Genomic DNA, 25,964 nt, shown 5'->3' with positions numbered 1-25,964 from the left:
GGTTTAATCGCTCCACTACACTATTTCCCTTGGGATGAAATGGAGACGAGTACTGGAGTTGGACCCCCAATGAAGCCATGGCATCCCTGAATGCCCTTAAGGCGAAAGCAGGGCCCTGGTCCGAATGGAAAGCTGCAACTGCATATGTACTGATAAAGACTCGCAAATCTTTAATAACAGTCCGAGCGTCAGCCGAGCATTGTGGCCACACCGATACAAATCTGGAGCATGAATCAACAGTGACTAAAATGTATTTGTATGCACTATCAGGTATTAAGGGACCACAGTGGTCCAAGTACACACATTGTAATGGTTTGTTTGAAATTAAGAGGGGGTGTCTGCGGCGGGCGCTTGGCAGTGGAAATTTGTATTTGTTGACAGATGTCACAACAAAGGACATACTGCTTAGTCTCTTTGTAGAGACCTGGCCACCAGTAACGGGCCTGCAAGATCGAAATTGTAGCCGCCACACCAGCATGGGCAGATGCCACCCCTTCATGCGCTGCTTTAATCAATTGTGGTCTTATGTCTTTGTTAGGGATGTCTCGTACACCTATGCCTGGTATCTTAACTTCAGCGTTCAGCATACCTCCCATACAGTAATGATATTTGTTAGGAAATCCTTTTGGATGGGGCGTACCGTTAGCCGTAGCTTTCACGGTAGCCCAAATGTCTGTGTCCGGTTTGGAACTCGAGCGAGTCACTGCAGCTACAGTGGCTACTGCCACTGCTGACTTTGCGGCTTCATCAGCCAATGTATTTCCAGCAACATGTATTCCAACGCGCTGGTGTCCAAGTGTGTGTACAACATGGACATTCGGTAGCGTCTCTTTCAGGTCAGCTACCTTCCCCCACAGTAGTCTGTGTTTAATGGTGTTGACTTTGGAATCTCTGAACCCATTCTGGCGCCAATAATGCAGGTATTCATTAAAGGACTGGACACAGTAATATGAATCACAAACAATCAGCGTAGGCTGCACTGGATTTGTGTGTGTTCCAATGCCATCAGCAGAGCTTTTAGCTCAGCCAATTGTGCTATACAATCCCCTAGGGTTTGTGTAAAGGTATGTAGAGGACAAAATTTATCGCCCTCCATATAGCCACTTACGACTGCGCAAGCAGCAGAATATTGATGTGTAGTCCCAATTGCAGGTTGTGCAGAGCCATCGGTGTACATGACTCTATGATATTGACCAATAGGCAAAGTATTTGCAGGAACTGGTTATTATATTTCATATTGTAGAAATTCCTGAGTTTGTAGCTTGGGTCAAAAATGTAGTCTACATCAGTGGCTGTCAAAGATGTAGCCCATTGTATCCAACGTGGATGTAATGCTTTTGCTTTTGGAAAACTAGCTTTTGTAACAGCCTCTAGGGCTGGGATTGGAGAAACGACAATAATGTGTTTTCCTTGGGCAAGAGGTCTTTCTTTAATGACAGCAATCTGTACAGCAGTGAGAATTTTCTCTGTGGGAGCAAAGCGTTGTTCTGCTGCTTAGTACAAATGCGATTTGTATGCTATTGGGACTGTCTCACCTTCATTAAACGTCACATAGGTGAAACCGATGGCCCCAGCTATTACTCTGATGACCAAATATGTTTTGTTGTCCCTTGTATGTAAATCTTGTGCTGCAAGCATGTCTGTCTGAAACTCTTGAAGAATGCATGTATGTTCAATTGTCCAGAATTTACTTGAAAAATCGGGATGTATTAAGTCATATAAAGGTTTTATGCGTGTAGTATAATCTGGAATGTACGTTCTGCCAAAATTTTAAGAAACCCAATAATGATTGGAGTTTTTTAATCGTATTCGGTGGTTGTAACTGTGCACACTTCTCTAAGAATTGTGGCGCTAGGCTCTTCTCTTCACTTGACAGCTCATATCCTAGGAACAGGACGCTGAGGAAGGCTATTTTTGTATTTTTTAAGTTAAATTTGTAGCCAAATTAGGCAAACACTACAACAATGCGGGCTACCTGTCTTAAATGTTGTAGTAGTTCATCATCCGTGAGATATAGATCATCCACATAGGACAATGCTTCAGGGTCAGTCTCGTGCAATATAGCAGTGACACGAGCTGCGAACAGTCCTGGGCTGTTCTTATACCCCTGATGGTAAACAACAGAATTTTGTTCTGGGAGCCTAGTGCACTGAAACTTGTTAAGTCTCTACTCTCAGGCGCTATATTCTGGCAGAAAAACCCATTGGAAATGTCTAGTGTTGTTTTGTATTTTTTACGCACTATGTTGCTCATTAGTGCTGTGCTATGCGAATTTTGGATAGCATAGGTAAGTGTATGACTGTTTAAATGTCTGTAGTCTAAGACTATTCTGTATGAATGGTCTGGTTTAGCTACGGGGAATAATGGGTTATTCATTGGTGAGACACAGGGTTCAATCACACCCTGGTACTCTATTTGCGTTAGTATTTCTCTCACTGGTGCTTTTGCTTCATGTTTTATAGGATACTGTGGTTGTGGCTGAGGTTCACTTTTAATTGGAATTACATGGTAGGGGGATTCTTTATCCCATCCTTCGTGATTTCTGTATAATGCAGGTGCTTATGCTAAAGCCCATTCAATGGAATAGGATTCAGCGAGTTACTCTGGAACAAGGGACGAGAAGGAAGGCTTAATGACATCTTCTCCATATGGGCAGGTACGGACAAAGTCAGGCGGCCAATTTTGTTCGGCCAACAAGACCTCATATACTTTAACTATGCGATCCCAAAAAATTGCGTCTATTGTGCATTCAATGTCTCCTAACTGTAGCGTTACTTTGTACACCCTATCAGGCGTGGAGACACTCATGTCTGCAATTTCTACTTGCATAAAGTCATCAGTTGCTTTCACCTCCAGATGCTCTAGAAGATTCCAGCGAACTATTGTGATCTCTGCCGCGTTGTGTAGCCAGGCTAGAGCCCAATTCTTGTTCTTCAAGAGGACCCTCTTCCTGTGTGGCATGTCGGACTGCGACTGCTGCCACTTTTTTCTTTTTAAATAGTTGTTTTTGTTGGGCGGATTTCTCTTCCTTTTTAACAGAAACCTCCGAAGAGCGTTGTGATTCCTGTCTTGGTTTCACGTACTCTGTTCTTCGCTCTGATCGCCCACCCCTCTCATTTCTTTTTTCTGATGAGTCCTGGAAGGAACGAGATTGGCGTGTATCAGTATATTGATATCTATCAGGCGTTTTTATATTATCTCTGTTTCTGAGATTATACCTATTTTGTGGGATCTCCATATGCGGAGATTCTCCCCTCTCTTTCTTAGGAGTTTGTTGCTTTTTATCCCAGCGTTTCTTATTACCCTCAGGTGCTTGCTTGGTGGTATCATTGTTTGATTTATCCTGAAATTGAGGTTTTTGTGGTCTGGTCCCTAAGGTATCTCGACCGATAGAGATAGGTCTCTGCTATTATTTTAGGCAGCTCTCGTTCTTGTTCCTGTTGTGGAACGTCTCGAAGCCACATGCGCGACTGCTTCCCCTTTAAGATTACTTAAAATGATTGAGGATACTGTGGCAAAATTGCCCATCAATTGCATCCCCAAATCTAGGGCCGGGGCTGCCCCATATTCATCCTGAATTTGTTTCAACACTTCCGGTAAATTGGCAAGTGTCGGTGTACTGTGTGCGGTTGTGTAGAGCGCGGCGAATACCGTGCCCCGAGTATTAGTTTTCTACTGTAGGGACCATCCCAAAAGGCAAGCACATCGTTAGTATTCTATGTTTATCCTGAGGTCCCGTATGGGGAGACACTGTCTCCAGCGTATTAATTTTCTGTGCTTACCAAAACGGAGTTTCTTCTCGTTTGGTGGGTACTTTACCCATAATAGATTGTACAGTCGCAGGATTTATACCTGGCGTTACTGCATGTGGATGTGCTGGAGCAGCACGCGCTGGGTTTGTATTTAGTGTTTGCATCACAGATTGTACTAATCGCCTATATATTGCTATTAATTCAATATATAAGCGACGAACCTCAGCTACTGCTTAGTTTGCAACCGCAGGATGTGGTGTATAGGTGGCCAATAAAGGCCAGGTAGGACTGTCATTACTTAGTGGGCCTAACCTTACTGGTAATATTGTGTAGGGTAGGGCGCCATCAAGCCAATTATGTCCTTGCTAAGATAGAGGTATCTCTAAATATGCGTATGCTCTGTATTGTCCAGGCACATTTGCAGGTGTATATTGGTGAAACGTATTTGTGTTCCCATCAACTGCTGTAAATGTGACCCAAGAGTAAGAAAGTTCTGTTCTATAAGCTGCATGGGCGTCCACCACGAATGTGACTGGACCTCCCTGGGCCGTTAGGCAATTTGCTAGTAAGTGTGCTGTGAGAGGTTGTCTCATATTAACAGCTATTTGTACCTGTTGGGGATTCGCCATGATAGTAAGACTGAGTTCAGAGAAGGCACACCAAAATGGGGTTTCCTTTTAAAGTTCAAGCTTGAACAACCGCCAGTTGTAGTAGGATTACCTACACAGCTGTGGTGGAAATCCTCGGCACCACGGACGTCTCCGCATACGGCATTGAGGTGTCATTATATATAATGAGACAGAGATACTCAGGAGGACCTAAAAATTAGAGCCTGACCAAACGTTGGCGGCGCCTTGTCGCATAGGCTCTCATTATTCTAATGAGACTACTGGATTTTGAGCAGCAAGATCGTCCAGGGGGTGGGAGACTGAGTCTGACCCACTGTGGTTGACACCTTTCGCTCTAAATCCGGGTTTTGCTCCAGCTAACTAGCAATGCCTCATCTCTACCAAAAGATAGGGATGAATGGGCAGCCGAGCGCATGACATATTAGGCTTCTCAGGGAAGTCGTGGTCACTCAGGTCGCATCCGGTTCTCTCAGTCACAGTTCGGTCTCATACATAAATGACAAACAGAAGCAGTATATGTTCTAATGATTGGTTTAATAATATGACTGCATCTTAGATAGCAAAGCGTGAGCAGCAATAACCAGGACGACACAACATGACAATATTAAAATGGAGACCAGGAGAGTGAAACACAAAAATAACGCTATCATATTGTCACTAGAATTTATGGACTATTTCCTTTCTAAGTCATAATCTGAGCACAGCATGTTAAGCTCTAATTCTGCATTTCAGGTTCCCCCAAGAGGACATCGACCCTCATACCTGAGCAAAGGCCTGTAGTCTGCGTTAGCATCTGCAGCGAAGCATTCAGCAATCAGCATACAGTTGTGTTTCCCTGGCTGGAATCTCCCTCTTAACGTGTAATAGGACTAGGAAGTGTTTTTATAATAACACAAAGAAAATGTCCCTACGTAAGGATGTGTATTTTCTACGTATGTTGGAGACTAAACTTCTACCACGTTCACCGGCAATGTACCAAACTGTAGCCTTGATTGAAGCACAAAGTGATCAAGAATGTCTTGTTTGAGAACACAGTGCTAGGCTAAGCAAAAACAGTTAGATAGATGAAAATAAAACAAGACCGTAAAACTGGTTATTGTAAAAATAATGCGAAGCCGAATAAAATATATCTAGGTCAAAGTGCACAGCGGCCTAGTGTATTAAATTAACGTGCATGGAGCTATAACTAAAATGGCTACACAACAGTTTGTAGTTGTTGTTAAGCCAGAATAACCCCACAGTACACATAGAGTAAACTTCAGTACTCACATATAAATAGCCCACGACAGGTACTTCTCAGTGGTTCATTGTACCTACTTTTACCTGAACCACTTCTTGGACTCAACATTATAGTGTGACATGAGTCTAGATCCACCTTCGTGGGATATCTGAGAATGCACTGGTCGAGTTAGTAATAGTTAGAGACAGGAGCTGGGCACAGGAAATGTGGAGACACACTAAAGGAGTTATAGCCCCTAAAGGGTTTAAACACTGGTAAGATACCACGCCCTAACAACTTCACGGCGTACATGTGGAATAAGCTCTCCTCCTCCACACTACCTCATCTTTTGGAAGTGGAAGAGGATGTAGTTCATACCAGGGCATTTGCTTGCTGATTGGAGAGAGGTAACAGTTGTAATAATCCTGAAAGCTGGTCGCTCACTAGATAGGTGCAGGTCATACCATCTCACATATATCCCTTATAAATGCTTAAGCAAAGATTCTGACCAAGGCCCTAGACAATTGAATAATTACCGTCATCACATCTCTGGTCTGTATGGACCAAAATGGATTTATGACCAGGAGGAGACCAGGCACAGTCACTCTTGGAATCAGCGGACATTGTCCTTATTGACTCTTGGAAAACCATTGATACCTTAAACTAGTCCTACTTGTTTTGGGTTGCTGAAGCAAAAAAAAATAGGGGACAACTTTATAAAATATGTTGAGCTTCTATATAGTTAGCCAGTTGCACAGGTTTGTGTGAATGGTGTATTGTATCCCCGATCCACATAGGAGTGGGAATAGGGGTGGGAGATTCGATCACAGCATGTGCCAGGGGTGTCTTCCTGCTACTTTATTATTTACCCTTTTATTGAACAATTAGCAGTCTGGATTCAGAAGGATGGAATGAGGCAGGGTTTCGATTAGGGAGGAGGCAGGGACAACGCATATTGTTAAATGTGGTTAGCCTGCTACTGTTTATCAAATAACCTAAGTAGTGAGGCACGTGTTTGATGGAAATAATACTTAGGTCCGGTGTAATATCCTGCCTAGTTGTTAACTGGTGCTAGTCTTTAATATACCCTCTCAAATGGAGGTAGCACTGCACAGAACTGGAATCAGTGGTGTAACGAAACTTGGGATCTTAGGCTGCCATCTGTCCTTCAGAGATATCATTATTGCTATCACTCAGCACACCCTTGTGCGTTCCTGTGGACACATAATACACCAAGAGTAGCATTTGACAAATGCACTCACTCATAGTACGAGGGAGGCCTCGGGATGGCGGATGTACATTTATAATATTGTGATGCAAAACTGGCTGTTTTTAATGTCCGGCTATACACTGGGAATAGGGATGGCCTGCCAATGTGGATTACAATTCCTGAATTTATAAATTAGTGATGTTGAATGCACTTTCTTAGCCTCATACAAGCCACTTTACCCCAGGCAACTACAGTGGTGCTGGACTGTTGGGGAAACTGATCCGATTGATAGGACATGCCAAATTGAAGTGGTTCTTGGATTTGGGTCACATTGGCATATCCAGAGTTAGGCACATCTGGAAGACTGGCTTTGTAAAATCCTTTCAAGAACCTTCAGAAGAATATTAACTACAGAAATCCCAATTCTATAAATACTTGCCAGTGTGACCTGGTTTAGGGGATTACAAAGAGTTTTTAAGTAAAGTACCGCAGTATAGCCTGTAAGGCCCAAAACTGACTATAGGTCCCCTGGGGAGAGGGGAAACAGACCTCTCAGTTGTACAGATGCCTGGTAGATGCCGGACCACCTATTAAGAGTTACAGAGGTTCTGGGAGAGGGATGAAAGTTACTGGAGCTGTCATAGTTTGACTCTTGCACTACGCAAGACTGCTGGTTTAAGGATGACTGTACTTATTTTTGTAGGCGACTAGGCCAATCCTACAACAAGTCGCAACTGTCGTCCCAACCCTCCTGGCTCACAAGCAGTACCTCACCAAAAAACCCAACAGTAAAAGGTGATTTGTGGCAGCCTTTATACCTGGACTCGAGTGTGACATCTCAGGGAGGTTATGGTTAAACGGAGATTACCCCTTTCTCACATGAATAACATGTCTCAATCATACACACAGGCAGTGAATGAGATGCAGTGAAGTTTTCAATGGGTTTTATTAACAAGACTGCAATTTAGGATATGCTGCATGGCTGCAATGATTAAGATAATGAACAATGCAAGAAACAGAATGGTGAAACCAAGAGTCATGAATACAAAGACCCCCACCACCTTGCAATAACATAAGATGTAAAGTAGGTGTGAAATCAACCCTAATACCGTAGCATGATGAAGTTAATCTCTAACCTAAAGAGAGTTAGGTATGTTAAACCTAATCTGCCAGTACCATGTGCATGAGACGATCCCCTCAATCCTCGTTACCTTGGAATGCGGTCTCTAGATCAGACTCCGTGGGGACACGAAGACTGGGTCAGCCTTAAGGCTACGTGTAGCATAGATAGCGTCAATGGCATCTGGTAGGAATCCCTCTGGTTATCTTGTCTGTGTGAGATGTATTTATACAGATCAGGTAGGACCCTTGACGCAGGTATGTTCCCAAACAATAGATAAGAAGGCATGCTTGGTGGGCAATCATATAAACGATTCCCTGTAAAGGTACATTGCTACTGTCACATGAAAGTAGATAATGTGAATACCTACGTATCATTTATTTTTGACATGGATAGTGACGCCTGTACAGAGTGGCACTGATAACATGAAACTAAAACATCTTCCTAACTATAAACATGGCAGCCATCTTGGAAGAAATAATTAAATAAATGTGCTAAAACAGAGCAAGCTCAGTAGGTTAAACATCACTAGGTGACAGGGGCACAGGCCTGCAAACCAAAGGCTAAGCTAAACTCCTAATTCCCATTAAAACTAAATAGGATCCACCACAGAGCCAGGCAAAAATGGCAGCCCATATACTTGCAATCCTGGTTAAACTCTTCCAGTTTCAGTGCATTCACATAGTTTACTGCACACCACTACAGCTTCAGAAAGTTGGGAGAAATGTATTGCCAAACTGTTTGAGGTGTAAGCTAGGAAATAGAGATTTTATTTATATCACATTATCATGAACCAGTGATCCAAAAATACTGGCACAGAATCACACATATTGCATGAGGCACCACACATCCCCTTGAAAATGTCACCAAAACTCACCCATATTGGGTGTAGTGGAGGAGGCACGATTCCCAAGGGGGCAGTGCACTAGCTGTGTTCCCTTGCTTAGTGGCAAAACAGCACGTTGCTAACTCTTGACTGATTTCAAGGGCCCCACCAAAGAAGGAATGGCTTGGTGGGATGGACAGATGCGCAGTGATGGAAAGAGTGCTATACCAGGCTTATGGATGTTCCCGAAAGCACATCAAAATATGGGATTCCTGGATCTCTCTAATTGGACTTGAGATATGCATTGGAAATTTGTTTCTCTCAAACACTTCCAGGATGGGTGAAAGTACATAAGGGCATTGTTATCAAGTCAAAGAACTGAATACAAGTTGTGAATTGTGTGCTTGATATTATGTTGGTTAATAAAATCATTAAAGAAACATTTTAAATACAAGATAACATGGTCAGGGTGGATGGGGATAGATGTGGTTTCTTACTATTATCATTCTTGTATCATTGGGATCTTGTATTTTATTGTACCGGACATGCTTTTATAGTGTATAGTTTTCTAATGCCCTGTTTAAAATAATCAAGGAAATGCACTGGTAAGAATGGACGTGTGACATGCCCTTGCTTCCAATGTATCCTCAATGCTTTTTTTTTTTCTTGATGGCTAACATGTTTCTTTAAAGTTATAGAAATGTAGGTTTGTTTTTTAAGGTCCATCATTTTATTTGTCATTTGGATTCCTTTCTGTTTCTGCATCATGTGTCATTTTAGAAAGACTGAATACCTGTATTTGTTTTGTGGAGTTGCTGTGACAGAACTAATAGTTTATAATTCTACACAGATTCATGTAATGCTTTCTTGCAGTTGAACTTGCAATGATCATGGATCGCCTGTATGGAGGCGTGTGCTATGCTGGCATTGACACAGACCCAGAACTGAAGTACCCCAAGGGGGCAGGCAGAGTGGCTTTCTCCAATCAGCAAAGTTATATTGCTGCTATTAGTGCTCGCTTTGTACAGCTCCAGCACAACGATATTGATAAACGGGTAAGTACTACCTTAGTGAATGAATTGCTGAAGTAAGTTACTGAACTACAGGGTAAAAAACACATGCATAAAAAGCTAGACAAAAACACAATGATTCATACATACATGGGTGTCGATTTACCAAAATGCCAAGAGTAGCAAATGTGACATCACATACCCTTTGAGCTTAAATATATCACTGGAAGTGACATCATATGACCCTTGACCCTGATTTTATTCCAGTAAAAGGCTTGTCACTTGACTATAACATCACAAAAATAATATTGCTGAAGTTCTGTGATAACTGCAGGATTAGTATAACAGCATAACACAGACAAATATTTATTTTAGATACCACCTATATTATGGTGCTGACTTTGTCTTTTAAGGTAATGGGGCATAATACTTGCCCTGAATTATAGTGAACGAGCAAAGCCAGTAAGCTAGAACTCTTCTAGGGGGTTTCTCTTCACAAAAAGAATTTGAAAAGATTTGAGTGAAAATGTGATGCAAACCTGGCGTAAATTATTTGGAAGGGATTTACTATCCAACCTGCCTCAGGATTTGTGTTGGATAGTATCCCAAATTAACGCAAAGGTGCACTGTGCGCTGCTTTGTGTTACTTTGCTTCAAGTGGGATTTCTATGGGTGCTGCTTGAGTGTTCCCATTCAATCACCCATGGGTTTTGATGCAAATCCTTTTCACTGGTAGATAGGAATTTGTGCCAAAATTGTATGCATCCTAGAGGCAGGCATAACGAGGAGAAAGGGGTTCATTTCTCCTTGTTTTTCCAACTTTGCATGTATGTTACATTGTACAGCTACATTGAAAGTGGGAAAGGCCTTAAAGTTTAGCTTTTCTATGGAAGGGGCCCTTTCTAGTACAAAACATATGCTTCAAAGAATGTATACACCCATGCACTATGGCACAAGGGTGTGTGCATTGGCACATGGCTGCCAAAAGTGCACCAGCGCACAGAAAGAGAACAAATGCACCATATCTTAGTAGATATGGGACATAGTTCTTTCTCCCTCCCTTTGGTGCAGAGTTGCCTTGCTTCAAACAATAGTAAATTTGGGTCTTAGTATCACACAGTCTCACTCTCTGTTACTGACTCTAATTATCTTTGTCACAGACATGTTTACACATTCAAACACGTGTTCACACAAGGACGCTCTCTTGCACATAAGCACTCTCTCACCTGCAAGCACACACATAGCATACATGTAAAACAGTTCTTACATACCACAGTTGCCACCAAAGGTTTCTTTTCAGTTGTGTGCTCTATTTTTTTTACACTAATAGTGAATAATACTAGTGAAAAGTAGAATATTATTCACTATTAGAATAAGGAAAACAAGCAAAAAAAAATAAATGCGAAGGCCCACCCCTCAGCCCCGTGGACTTGGCGCAGATTATTCACCTTGGAGGCCAGTGGTCACAAAGGCAGTACCAGGGGTGCAAGGAGCAAAAACACGTTTGCATCTGCGACCCTTAAATGACGTCCATGATTATATGCATGTTAATTCACGTACAAAATGGCTGGTCTTACTACCACTAACCGTTTGACAATTACTGCTTATCTATTGAGGCTAAGCTTCCTCTAATATATTTGAGTGGGTAATAAACTAGTATGTATTTTGGTGGTTTTAATGAGAGACTAATTTTGTCTTAGTGAAGACATTGTTGATGGCTAATATGTGTCCATTGATGTTTTTTGCCATTAAACATTTACTTGGTGAATAAGCACGATCTGACAATCAAGTCCAAAGGAAACATAGCCCAATCTAACATTGTCTTTCTGAATTGTTATTGCTTTTTAATTGAATAGGGTACAACGCAACATAAGTGAGCACTTTGTGGGAAAACGTGACTATTACCTTTACAGCAGTCTTGCTAGTGATCACTATATTCACCATTACACAATGCCCTATAACTCCCTTCTATAAGGACATGCGGGTTCTTCTGGGAAATAGAATACACAAAGAGGCTTCACATCAAATCATGTGGTTGCATCCACTTTGCTGTCATCTGCTACTCTGCCCATATCTGGAATTGTTTAGAGATTATCTAGAGAAACCATCCCATCGCCCTTCATATCACAGTGTATGTGGTGTTTGGGAGCACCTGAGAATACTACACAAACAGTGGATTCCATGCTACCTCCCCCCCCCAAATTGTAGGTAATTTCCACAAACACTACTATTCATTTGTTCCATCACCAATAAATCCCACTTAGACTATGATGCCAGTGTGATAGTGAAGGCAACTTCCTTTAATTCTAGTGGCATTGCCAGATCAGGTGCCGAATCTTGCAAGATATGTATTTATGTCCAGCCAGCCATTGACCCAAAAGCACGATTTCCTCAGCTAAAATATGTGCCGACCTGTGCTCAAATCTAGGTCTGGTGACATGGGGGCACAGTCCAAGACAGATATCAACCTAATTTCTGTCTTTTCCACCAAGAGAGCCAATGCATTTCCCACTAAATTGTCATCAATATAGGAGCAGGACCCGTGAAAAATAAGTGCACTCATTATGAAAAGGGCAAAGTTCATGTCAGATGTTCCGCTGCTCCAACTCCTCACAGCATGTTTTCCAGATTTCTTGGGGAAGGCTCATAACAGTGTCCCTTCCTACTTTGGATCTATCTCTGTCAAAATCCCATATCTAGTTGAAATTCCCTGTCACTATATTGCCTCCCACCACCAGCCCAGTTAGTGTAGAAAGAAAACCCTGGAGGAATGTATCCTGTGTGTACTGTGTCTAGGTCATCTGACGTCTCAGCTGGCAACCCTGTTATAACAAAAATATGTTCCTGCTTTATCATTTGTTACCCATCACCTAGATAGGCAAGCCTTGTTTCAGGAAAATGGCTACTCTTCTGTTTAGGGTAGGCAGAGGAGTGGTATGCTCCATGAAATGCCCCATGACTCGTGATTCTGTTCCTCCTTCCACAGATGTATCTTGTAGGCATACAGTTTCGAAGTTACTTGCTAATAGAGCTATCCAGACCACCTCCCTGTTATCTATGATTCACTTAGCCCATTAACATTCCAAAAAGTAATTGTCACCTTAATGCCAGTTTACTGACTAACTTGCTTATGATATTTTTCTGTAAGAATGGCTTGTGGGAGCTATCTTCCCCAGTGATGTGCAGGCCAGGGCCTCACTGTCCAGCTTGGGCTGGTTGTTCCTAAACTAGGCCTCCCATCTTAACCTCACTTACCAAACCTGTAACCAGAGCCAACGAGCACCATAGGAACTGGCAATCGCAACAGCAACCACAAAATGAAGTTTCAACACCACCATGAATCTCTGTGTCACTCCATTGAAGGCAGATGGCGTAATTAGGCCAGTTTCCCCATTTTAGTCTCCGGAGAGGATTTGTCTGTCCTTGGTGCATCTTTCCTGAGAACAAATGACCATACCGCTTTTAATAGTACCACTGCCTCTCATACCAGGGTCTTGGAGGCCCCCGGTCGATTTCAAACTTCTCAGGCGCTTTTCCCTGTCTTTACTGGATTTAGACTTCTGCTACTCACTAGCATATCTTTCACTATCTCCATATCTGTCTGGCTTCTGGGACAGGCATCTCAGTCATTATGTTCCCCTCAGTGAGTCAAGCCTCAATTTTTTTTTTCACCTTCTACACTATTGCTAGAGTGTTCTTTATAGTCAAAGGCTTGAACAAGTCGGGCAGTAGGCCTTTTTAGAAATGTTTCTTTTAGCGGCATCCAGCCACCGCTTAGACTCTTCTTCACTCCAGTCAGAGCCTCTACTGAGTTTCCCTTTGAATGTATGTAGTTACTGTCTCTCCCAAAGCCCCATAGCTCAAGATACCTCCAAACTATCCTAGGGTACCCAACTACCTATTGTTCTGTGACGCCACTCCATTGTCAGTTTGGCGGTGGCTGCACTTCAGAAACACTTTTACCTTAAGAGGTCTAGCTGTCAGCATTCACAGTCACAAGGTATCACTTATTTGTAGGGCAGCCTCAGGAAACATGTCTCAATATGTCAAATTTATTGTCCCATACTGCCAGCTCTAACATATGTCAAGTAAAGATTCTCTTTAGGGCTTAGGTACCATTTCCTTCTGCCGCCCTCTCCGCATATGGAGATACTGTTCTTCCAATGCTCATCTACCTCACCTCCAGCCCAGGCATCCTCAAATTCTCCTGTTTGGTGTTCACTACATAGAGGCTGCCTGGGGTAATTGCTGTGGACTCCTTCCATGTGCCACGTTTCACCTACTCCGCATGTCTCTGACACACAGATAGTTAACGTTGAGCTTGTGTTTCGATATACAGGCTCTGGACCAGGCTCCTTCTCAGAAAGTGGCAGCAGCCATCTTGTGTGTTGTCCGCACAGCCCTAGCAGTCCCCCAGAGCCTACTGTATCATCTGCCGGCTCTCTGATGGTCCCAAACAGGCATTGACACAGTATGAAATTTCACCTGATATGTTGGATGTGTTGGTTGCATCATATACCAGTCCCTGAATCACGCATTAGCCAGACCAGTAAACAAGCAGAGATTTTAGACTGCAAGAGCACTCATTTAGTTTTAAGTTGCCCAGGTTGTATGGGTCAGATCAGACTGAATGCAATGGTGCAGAACATTGGGGAATCCAAAGAGCAAGTGAAGAATCCAGTTATGGTAGTAGTCATGACTTAATTTAAAGATGGTCAGTTAGGTCCAGATGAAATCCAATGATGAGCTTTTATTTCAGGCTAGCATAGCAGACTTATTCTGGGACATAGTTCTATTCCAGGCATATGCGATGTAGAGGAGACAGATGTTCTATAGCAACTATAAATCAGCAGTAGCCCACTGTGCCGTGGGACATGTTTTTTTTCTTTGCCAGGCAGCAGAACTGAATCACTTGGGTGGCATCCTTGAGGAGGTTATTGTAGCAACATACAGGGGTCCATAATATGGCAGCCATTGTTGGTAGATTCCAGTCCTTATCTCAAAGTAACCAATAGATCAAGTGGAAGGAGAGATTTTCGGGAGGATCTTGAGAGTGAGATGTTGATATGTTCTGGCCAGAATCTGTTTTGGCTAATGGGATTAGTGCCAGGATTTCCCGATCGGCAATAGACCACCTTCTAGAGCATGGTGGAAAAGAGTTATTTTTTTATGGCTTCTCATTTTCGTTAGTTAAGAGTATGTATTATGCGTCCATAGGTACCTTGGTGTTGAGCGCAGCAAGCCAATAATTTTTCTGAATAAGGCATTCTCAGATATGAAGCTGATGCTTGATGGCTAGCATGCTGGAAGTAGCCAGGTTTTTAGCTGCTTCCTCAGCTTTAACTTTCCACAGTTCAAGCAGAAGACTATTCCAGAGCTTTGCTACAATTATAGAGAAGGCCATGCCACCTAGAGTGATTCAGCAAAAAGTTGAAACAGGTAGTCAAAACACCTTTTCTTATCTTAAGCAGTGCCTTGGAATGTTAAATGAAAAATGTTTAGATAAAGGATTTGGTCAATTATCGTGGAGTGTTTTGCGCAGTAAAATGAAAGATTTTAATTTTATTCTCTGGCTACCCGGCAGCCAGTGTGGGTTCTCCAAAGCCCAAGAAATAGATTCAGATTTCTTTATATTTAAAACTATTTGGGCTGCTCCATTTTGAACCATTTGCAATTTGTACAGTGAGTTTTTTTGGCAGACCCAAATAAGCAGAGTTATAGTAATTCAGCCAAACATATTAATCATTTTTATCCTTTGCTGGATATTAAAAAGTTAAAAATCATCTTTATACTATCAATTAAAAGAGGCAGATCTTTACCATGAACTGTATTAGCCCCTCTACGGTGAAGACAGAATACATTTCTACTCATAGACTTTTTAAAATTTATACTGGAGGAGGTCCTTGCACCAATATTGGGGGCCCAAAAAGTATAGTTCCATATCAGTGTATGTCAGTAGGAAGTACTATTTGTATTCTTCTCCATTTAATTTTAATTGGTTTTGAGCCATCCATTTGGACTGCTCCATTTTTAACCATCTGCAATTTGTAAAGTGAGTTTTTTTGGCAGACCCAAATAAGTGCAATTATAGTATTCCAGCTCTGTGGGTACAGACACATTCCTAATTTTTATCTTTTTCTGCATATTAAAAAGGTAAACATCATTTTTATACCTTCAATTGAACGAGGCAGATCTTTACCATTGGCTTTATTTGCCCCTCGACGGCGCACACAGAATCAATTTTGACTCATAGACTTGCACCAACATTGGGGGTACAAAAAGTATAATTCGATACCAACGTATGTCAGTAGGAAGGAGAAGTTTTTTTTTTTTTTCTACATTTAATTTTTATTGGTTTTGAGCCATTCAGTATTGTACCTTAGACATGCAGTCATGCAAAATTCCTGCTCTCTGACTAGAGTCATGGCCAACTTCATTTAGGGTTTGTGTATTATCTGCATACATGTTAGAAATAGGGTCTCTAGTTGGCAGTGGTTTGCACCCTGTCAAAGTATGGACCCTCACTCTAGTCAGGGTAAGGGAGTCCAACAACTAAGATAACCCCTGCTCACCCCCTTGGTAGCTTGGCACTGGCAGTCAGGCTTATCTCAGAGGCAATGAGTAAAGTATTTGTGTACACACACAGTACAACAGTTAAAACACCACAAATGTTCTCTACACCGGTTTAGAAAAATAACCTATATTTATCTGAGTAAAACAAGACCAAAATGACACAAATCCAACATACTCAAGTAAAGAGAATTTCCAATAATTAAATCTTAGTATAGAGCTTAAAAACACAATAGCTCCAACTAGGGCTATCACATTGTCTTGACTTCCAACCGTCCAGTGCCACTCGAGAGGTGCTGGCCGGCCAGGGAGTCGCATGGACCCTGGGTAAAGTACCTTAGAAAACGACGAGGGAACAAAGACTTTGCAGGGTGTCGGGACGGTGAGCCGTCACTGGAGCCAGGGCAGCGCCAGTTCCCTACTTCCACCAGGTAGGTGAGGCCTCGATTCCTTACTGCTCGGCAGGGGAGGTGAGGCGTCAGTTTCTTAAGGTTGCAGGAGAAGTGATGCGGAGTCGATTCCTTCCGCATAAGGTGGGGTCGAGGAATCCAACAGTTCGGGATGTGAGGCGTCAACTTTGCAGTGTTGTGATCACACCAGGGGGCCACAGGTGCTGCTGCAGAATTGTGTGTCACGGACGACGGTGACACAGCGCTCGGGGCTCATGCTGTGGCTGTACTTTGGAGGCCCTGCGGTGGCATCAGGCCTATGTTGCACGTCACAGTCGTTGCACTCAGTGGGGACCAGGGCTCCGGTGCAGGCAGTGGCGTGGAGTCAGACAGCAGCGCCGGTTCCGAAGTCACTCTTGAATTAATGTGCTTGTTTTCTTCTTGGTTGCACCAGAACTCACTTCCAGGGGCAAGTCAGGACTCTCAGGAGAGCCCAGACGCTTGACAGGTAAAGTCTTTGATGTCCCTGAGACTTCTTAACAGGAGGCATGCTCATTTTGAGCCCTTGGAGATCCCTGGAAAGCAGGATGTAGAAAGCCAAACCCAGTCCTTTCTAATTCAGGACAGAAGCAGCAGGCCAGCACAGCAAAGCAACAGGCAGAGTGGCAGTCAGTCATACAGCATTCAGCTCTTCCTCCTGGGTTAGAATGTCCTCAATCCAGAATTGTTTTCTAACTCTGTGCTGTCACAGGTCCAGTACTTATATCCATTTCTTTCTTTGAAGAAGGCAAACTTCAAAGAGAAGTCTTTGTAGTGCACAAGACCGTTCCTTCCCTGCCTGGCCCCAGACCGGCTCCATGGGGTTGGAGACTGCGTTGTGTAAGAACAGGCACAGCCCTATTCAGGTGCAAGTGTCAGCTCCTCCCACTTCTCTAGCTCAGATAGACCCATCAGTCTGGTGATGGGCCATCAGGATATACAGGGCACACCTCAGCTTCCTTTGTGCATCTATCTAGAGTGAATGCACAAACAGCTCAACTGTCATCCAGACCCAGAGGTGTATTCCACAGACAGACAGAGACGTAGAATAGCTAAGCAATTAAATGCCCACTTTCTAAAAGTGCCATTTTCAAACATACATATTTTGGTGAAGTTGGTTTTAGAATTGTATTTTGAAATTGAGATTTCAGAGACCCCAAATTCCAAATCTCTATCTGCTCCTAGTGGGAAATTACACTCAAAAGGTATTTCAAAGCAATTCCCATGCTACCCTATGGGAGAGATAGGCCTTTCAATAGTGAAAACCGAATTTAGCAGTATTTCACTATCAGGACATGTAAAATACACTAGTACATGTCCCATCTTTTAAATACACTGCACCCTGCCCATCGGACTGCCTAGGGCCTACTTTAGGGGTGACTTACAGGTAATAAAAGGGAAGGTTTGGGCCTGGCAAGTTGGTGCACCTGCCAGGTCAACATAGCTGTTAAAAACTGCATACACAGACATGCAGCAGGTCTGAGCCCATGTTTACAGGGCTACTCATGTGGGTCAGTGCTGCAGGCCTATTAACATTTGAATTACAGGCGCTGGGGACATGTTGCACTATAGTAGGGACTTACTAGTAAATCAAATATGCCAATCATGGATACAGCAATACAGTTTAGACAGGGAGCACTTGCACTTTAGAACTGGCCAGCAGTGGTAAAGTGCCCAGAGTCCTAAAGCCAGCAAAAGGGAGATTCAGCACAGGATCAAAGACGGGGGAAACCACAGCAAAAGCTGACAGGTCTAACAATATATTAATGCTGTCATAATACATGATTCAATCAACTAAGCCAGTGGCACCCCATATAAATTAAACAAGAAATTATAAAACAGACCTTTGCAAAATACCACGGTATAGAGATCTGATATCCAGTAAATATGGTCCCATCTCCACCTTAGTGGATCGATCTGATATAAAGAACTACAGAACCAGGTTATCCTGTGCCTCTGAAATCTCACATGTGCTCCAACAGTGCCTGGTGATCAGCTGCATCAAAGGCTGCTGATAGATCCAAAAGAATCATGGCTACTGGAATATTTGTATCTGCAGGGAGATGTGCATCTTAGACTTCTTCCAAGATGGTTAGGGACTTATTCAATGCAAACCAGTAATGTGCTTTCTAGTTTTTTTTCCTGTTGAGGAAGAGGCATTACTCCCTTCAAGTTGCAGCATATAAAACTATCAATTTAACGTAGAGATGTGGATATGAGTGTCCAACCTAAGAGATATTCACAGCATTTTTAATGGATAAATTAAACTTCAAGCTGTTAATCACTATTGTGGTGCAGGAGATGTCAGCTTGTGTTTTAAGATGAGTGTCCAACCAACAAACAGGGTAAAACCCTCGAGACTGACAGGGATCCCCTAGAATTGTATAAAACAAAAACTGATATTTGGGCACCTAACTTGACAAATGTTTTACATGCAGTATCACTGTGGCTTGTCCAGTTCATCGTCTGAGGCCATAATTGTTCATATTTATACAAAAGAGAGCAAGGATGATCCGAGGTGTTATCTCTCAATATCGTTACTTGACTCTTTAAGTAAGGTGACTTGGCAAATATTTCTTGCAAGCTTGGCTAATTGGGCAGAAGAGAACTCAGTGTTAACAACCATTCAGTATGGGTGCAGGCAAGGAATTGGTACTGCGGGCCAGTGCCTGAATCTAAGTTTTAAATTTACTAAGTGGTAAATACATCATGTTTAAAGATGGTGTTTAATGGATCTGGTGTTTATGGACCTCTCCTGTACTTTTGACTGTGTTAACCATGCTATGTATGGCAGATTATGTCAAACATGGGTGTGGATGGAGCACTTGTACACATTTTATGCCAAGTGTATACTAATGTTTCAGCTAAAGTGTGCTTCATCCCTGATGGAGAGTGTTCCAAATAGTTTGGGTTAGGCAGTAAGGTGAGGCAGGGTTGTGTTTTAGTACCCTTGCACTTTAATTTGTATATTAATGATCTTGAAACCACCCTTGCAGGTACTGGCCCAAATTTGCCCTCAAGTTGGTGGGTGGGGGGGGGGGGGGGGTGGGAGGGGAGAGAATCAGGGGGAGGGGAGGGGTCGGGGGGAAGCTGCTTCACTTTATGCAGATGATGTGTTCTTGATATCGAGAACAGCCAACTGTCTCCAACAGCTGTTAGGAGCATTGACATCTTTTCTAGATGGGTTGGACCAAAACACTAACTTGAGTAAGACCTTTACGATGGGCTGGGGCCCTAAGGCCATTAACTCGCATACTCACTGGGTCATGAGTGCTTAAGTTGATATAGTGCCTCCTTTCTCTTACCTGGGTTTAGAATTAGATGAATCTGGCAAACGGTCGCATTTGAGAAACATGCGAAGACAGCAGTTAGAAAGAACCACTGAGGCCATTTGCAGATTTGCTGCAAACCTGGGTTAGAAGCCCATCAAGGAAAAATGCAGGATCTACAAAGACAAGTGTGTCCGTGTAGCAAGCATGTTGGCTAGGTTTGTGGTGATGCATTGATTGTGGGACATTACAAACTGTTTTTTGAGGAGATAACTGGCAGTCCCTTGGAGCTATTCAAACATCGTATGCCATGAGAATTGGGTATGGGCACACAGTTTGGAATAAACCGGCTTTTTTATTGGGCTAGTCCTAGGAGATATTTCAACTATTTAAAATGTTATTTAAGGAAGATTTGCAAGTTTATCTACAAGGTGTGATTAACAGCCATCACAGATTCCTTTTGACACTCTTTTGGCTGGATGTGGCACACTTTTTGTTGCCTTTCCCAGCATTTGGTCAAGAGACTCCATGTTGCCCTTGAGAACAATGTTAGGTCCAGTCAACACCCTTCATTTTATTTATTTTTTTGCTTTGCAAGTTTTACAAGGAACCCAGGACATTTTATTTAAGACCCCTGTTTAATAACGCTTCTTGGAGACACTGTAGACCTGCCTTATTTTTTCTGCTGTCATTGGATTGGCCTAAAGTGTGACTCACGGTTTTATCTTTTATGTCCCAGGCCATAAGGAGTAGAAAATATATTTTAGGAACAATTTTGTTTATTGATAAAGCTGCTCCTTCTTACTTACACAGCATGATGCTTACAACCCCAGGGGCCGGCTGTGATGACAAGTTCAAAAATAGAGACGTTAAGTCCACAGCTTCCACCTACAACCCAAAGGCCAGCAGAGTCAGATAGGAAGTTTGCAAAAGAAAAACAACTCCCATAACTCTCCCATCCTACCCCACAGTCTCTGAGCTATCCATGGCTTAAGGGCCAGTCTCAGTGGGCAAATATTAAATAGTTTGTTGGTTGTGAAAATGGGTTGGAGGAAAGAACACCCTAGGTTCCCGGAAGGGGTGCATCAGGAATCGGACAAAGTGCTCTCAAATATGTCGGGCATGTCAGTTCCTAAAATTCAGCTGAAAGTATGTTAATGAAGAGGGCCTACATGTCTGCATTTCCAGTATGGTCTGGGTCCGTTGCGAGGGATAGCTTCTCCATTCCCAATTTATACCACAATCTACGTAGCCAGGATATGTGCTCAGGTGTTTTACCTGTGCACTATAGAGAGAGCATGGTCTGACGTGTTGCCACTAGGGCCATCTGTCTTCCTCTAGGAGAGTGAAGAGGATAAGTCAGGGGATTGGGAAGGGCTAAGATGGTAAAAGCTGGGAATCTCAGGATTGAGGTGTTAAAAGCACTGTCATTGTCTTGGAGGAACAGTTCCCAATAGCGTGCAAGCTAGAGGCAGTGCCATAGAAGGTGTATCAGAGTCCCAGTGTCACCACTCCCCGCCAACATTCCAAGGAGCTGCCCTGCTTCCACCGCTGCATCCTTGGAGGGGTTAGGTACCTGTTAGAAACACTCTTATATGCCATTTCAGTGTTGGATATCTTGTGTGCTTTGTGGTGGGCCCTGTAAAAGATATCCTCTCTCTCCTTAACGGAGAGAGATCGGCCCAGTTTGGCTTTCCACCGGAGCTGCCCTTTAGATCTGATTGTGGAGTGGTCATGATTCAAGAGGATATACAATACAAGAAGGCATCTGTCGTCTCTTTTGAGCAGCACTCATTTCTCAGAGGGTCATTGGCCATCCCATGTTCTGTATCATCTCAGGCCTTGTCACCTAGTGACATCTTGGAGGGAATAATCATCTTTGAGTTCCCCGAAAGGTATCATTCCTAGGGTATCGAAAAGGGAGCCCACACGCTTACACTCCCCATTTACTAAACTGTTCAGGCTGCAGTCTGGGCAGGAAATCTGGGTTTGCTAAAATTTGGGTCATAGGGGAAGGGCATGTCATCAGGCCTGCTTTGACGACTACTGAGTCCCACACTTATAGTGTAGATGGGGGTCACTGGGGAGGAGTGAAGGCCCCATGCCCTATTTCTGTAGGGGACGCCAGACCTCTTTCCATATGTGGGAACCAGCAACAGCTTGATTCATGATTGTCCAATGTTTCACCAACAGCGTTCAGTTCCACCTTACAATAAAGAAGGGCTGAGCCACCTGGTAATATCGGAGCAGATTGGGGACTGCCAGTCCATCATCTCCTGTCGATCAGTATATCAGGTGTCTGTGGAAACGGGGTTTCTTGCCATTCCAGATAAATTTATTGACCTCCAGTTGAAGAGTGCGAATCGCCAGGAAAGGCGAAAGCGACTCCAAGACTTGTAAGTCCTTGCAGGTCTCCGAGATTAGGGCAGAATAGTTAACAGTCACCGTTCTAGAGGCAGGGTGCGGGCTAGTTCAGTGCCTAAATATTTAATGGTATCTGTTAACCGCTCAAAGAGCAAGAAGGAGCGGAGCGTCACTTTGTGCACTGGGTTAACAGTGAGGTTCAAGATCTGTGATTTTTGCATGTTTACTTTAAAGCCTGAGACCTCTCCGAACGTGTTGAACTCCTCTATCCAGGCCGGCAGCAAATTCGGCAGGTCTGTTATGGAAAAGATGACATTGTCTACATAGAGGCTGATCAGGTGATGGCTCCCTCTGAAAGGAACCCCCAGGAAGTGCGGGTTGTCCCTCATGTTGAGCTAATGGCTCCATGTAAAGGGCAAGAAAGAGGGGAACAGGGGGCAACCCTGACATATGCCTCTCTGGATGGGAAAGGGTAGCAACGAAATAGCATTGACCCTGACCAAGGCCCTCTGATTGCTTTAGATACTAACAACCCATTTTCAGAAACGCTCCCCGAGTCTGAATTTTCTAAACATTTTGAAGAGGTAGGGCCTGCGGTCGCGATCAAAAGATTTTTCCGTGTTGATAGATGGGAGCAGAGGTTTCATGTCTGACCGCTGGGCTTTATCCATAAGGTGGAGTAGTCGTTTGGTGTTTGCACTACATTGGTGCACGGGGATGAAGCCTGCCTGGTCTAGGTCAATAAAGCCTGGCACCAGGGGCTAAGATGGTATACTAATATGCTAGCAAAAAGCTTTGCATCTATATTTAAAAGAGAAATAGGTCTGTAGGACCCGCAGAGTGCTGGGTTCTTGCCTGGTTGCAGAAGCATATTAATGACTGCTTCCAGCTTGAAGTCTGTGAGGGACCCTGCGTCCACAAAGGAGTTGTATAACCGGGTGAGTATGGGGGCCAGATCTTGGCAGAAGGCCTTGTAAAATTGTGACCTAAAGCCATCCAGTCCCAGGGACTTTCATTAGTTTAAGCCTGGCTATGGCCGAGATCACCTCGTCAATGCAGATAGGTGGAATCAGAACCGCTGCTGCCGGCAGGGTGGTGACAGGAATATTCTGAAGATAACTCCCTGGGCTGCTACCGGGGCTGTCAATGGCAGAATAGAGGGAACCATAAAAGTCCCGAAAAGCGGATGCTAGTCCATCTGCTGATCGTACTTACATGTCTGGGCCAGTGTGGATTGCTTTCACAGTCCCTAAATGAATCTTTCTGAGCAGCCGTTGGGCTAGCATACGGTCACATTGGTTCCTGCTCAAATAAAATGTACGTTTGAGACACCCCATGACATCATCGTTAATCTGAATATAGGATGCAATTGCAGCAGGGAGTCACTCAAGAGCCAGTGGGGAAGTCTTAGGTCGAAGGAAGGGTAGCTTGACTGAGAGGGACAAGGGTGCGTGGTCAGAGAGTGAGCCAGGGGCAATGGATGCTTCTGTGGCAACTTCCAGTAGGGGCATAGTCGCTAAGAAATGGTCAACGTGGGCATACGTCTTATGGGCAGCAGAGTAAAATGTATAGTTCCTAGAGGATAGGTACAATCCCTGCCATACGTTATGGAGTCCACAGTCTGAGAGCCAACGTAGGACAGTCGTCCAGAAGGCCCCTGCTTGAGCCGATCGTTGGCCAGAGCAGTCCAAGTCACTGGTCATGACCAAGTTCAGGTCACCACACACCAGGACTGTGGCATCTGGGTCTCGTTAGGAGCACATACGTTTGTCAGCTTAAAGGAGAAGGACCCCACTCTTAGTCGGATTGCTATGAGGAGACCCTTAATGTCAGCTTCTGTGGATAAGATTTCTCCCTGGAAGTCCCGGTAGAGCAGGATGGCCACATCTTCCTTTGTAATTGGACAGTAGGACCAAAGCTGATGCTGGAACCACCGAGAGCGCATTCTGTGGGTGTCTTTAGAAAGTAAGTCTGACTCTTGCAATCAGCAGATGTCACCCCTGGAATTCTCTAGTAGGGAAAGTACTGCTAATCTCTTAGCAGGGTTGTTCAGACCATATACATTAAAGCTGATAATTTTAAATTCCATGAAAGTGTACTAGAGGTATAAATGTCAATAGTATGTTACGGGAAGCTGTTTGAACATGTAGCGACTTCCCTCCACCTAACCCGTGTGGTGTCATGCCAATAGCCAGAAAGGACCCTGTTTTGTAGTGGAGCCAGTATACCCAAAACCTCACAAGAGCAAACAAGAAATATAAAGTACTGTAAGATTCAAGCATCAGTCCATAGAACATGGTTAGTTTAGAAGGAGAACGGGCCTGACTGGTAGGGTCAGGAACAGAGAAGGTCCACACAAAAGGAAGGTCCCCTTGCTGGGAGGCTAGGAAGTGTTGGGATGAAATTGTGGAAATCTCTGCATCCCCCCACCCCCCTCCACAACCTTTATGTTCCTCACAGCCTGTATTTCTGTGGAGGAAGAGATGCCCCTAGTTCGGGAGGCCCCAGGCCTGTCAAAGTCCCCATTAAGCGAATCCAAAACTGATTATCCCTCAAGAGCCATGGCTGCCAGGTCTGGACGTACTGCATCCAAGAGCCAGCTGGGCTTCCATCTGTGTGGCTGTTTGTGCGTCAATCGATTTTTGGGGGCTGCTCGAACAGGGTTAAGGGGTGGGTTCCTCAATGCCCAGCACTCTGCAGGCCTCCTTGAGCCATCTGATTTGGTACAGTTTACTGCCAAGTCTGAAGATTACTCAAAATGCATGACCCCAGAAGTAGAGGACCCCCTCCTTCCTCAAGTGGGCAGTGACTGGCCGGAAGTCTTGTCGCATTTGCAGAGTGATGGCCGCTAGGTCTTGATAAAGCATGGGTGGGTGGCCCCTGAACTGGAGTGTTTGCTGGTCTTGGGCCCTGCATAGGATCGATTCTTTAACCTAGAAGCCATGCACACACACTAAAATGTCAGTGGGGCGCCGTTGGTGGGCCTTGGAAGGCCTACTCAGTGGAGCCAGTCCAGTTTTATCTCCATTTCTGCTGTACCTCCCAGGATATGGCGGAAAAGGGCACCTACGTATTCTGCCAGATCCAAGCCCTCAGCAGCTGTGGGAACCCCCAAATCCGTATGTAATTCCATCTCAAGTGGTTCGCCAGGTCTTTGGCATGGGATTGGAGGTTGATTTGCTGCTCCTGTAGCAAATAGTTCTTGTTGGAGCCATTTGATCTTGTCACAGCATCCTGCATCCTTGTTATCTAAGGCCGCCACTCTTTCTCCAACATTATCCAGAGAAGACTTGTCCCCTGCAGGGCCTCCAGGAGCCTTAATCAGCATATCTTTGAGTGAGCGGTCTCTCTTGCCCCTAGGCGCAGACATGGCTGAGGCCTCAACATACAGGGCATCACGTTCTATACAAGGATCACAAGGGAGCAGCAGTAGGGTTGGTACAGCCCCTACTCCGCTCAAGAGGACGGTCAGCAGCCGGGAGCAATGACAATCCTTGTTCTGGGTGCTGCCAGACCTCCCCAGGGCACAAGTTGTCTGAAGCCACAGATGTCATAACCAGTAGAGCA

At 44.0% G+C, this 25,964-nt stretch overlaps 1 protein-coding gene across 8 annotated transcripts in view; it reads left to right on the top strand.

Annotated features, from left to right (window-relative positions):
* CPEB3 (cytoplasmic polyadenylation element binding protein 3) overlaps positions 1–25,964 on the top strand; it is a 543,123-nt gene that overhangs the window by 472,121 nt on the left and 45,038 nt on the right. For all 8 annotated transcript variants that reach the window (XM_069239797.1, XM_069239803.1, XM_069239805.1 and 5 more), the window contains one exon: positions 9,630–9,811. In XM_069239797.1, coding sequence (XP_069095898.1) covers positions 9,630–9,811 — 182 coding nt within the window. The remainder of the gene's footprint in view (positions 1–9,629; positions 9,812–25,964) is intronic.

Source organism: Pleurodeles waltl, chromosome 6 (genome assembly GCF_031143425.1).
Source record: "Pleurodeles waltl isolate 20211129_DDA chromosome 6, aPleWal1.hap1.20221129, whole genome shotgun sequence".
In the NCBI taxonomy this organism is placed as follows: domain Eukaryota; kingdom Metazoa; phylum Chordata; class Amphibia; order Caudata; family Salamandridae; genus Pleurodeles; species Pleurodeles waltl.
This window is presented reverse-complemented; position numbering and strand designations above follow the sequence as displayed.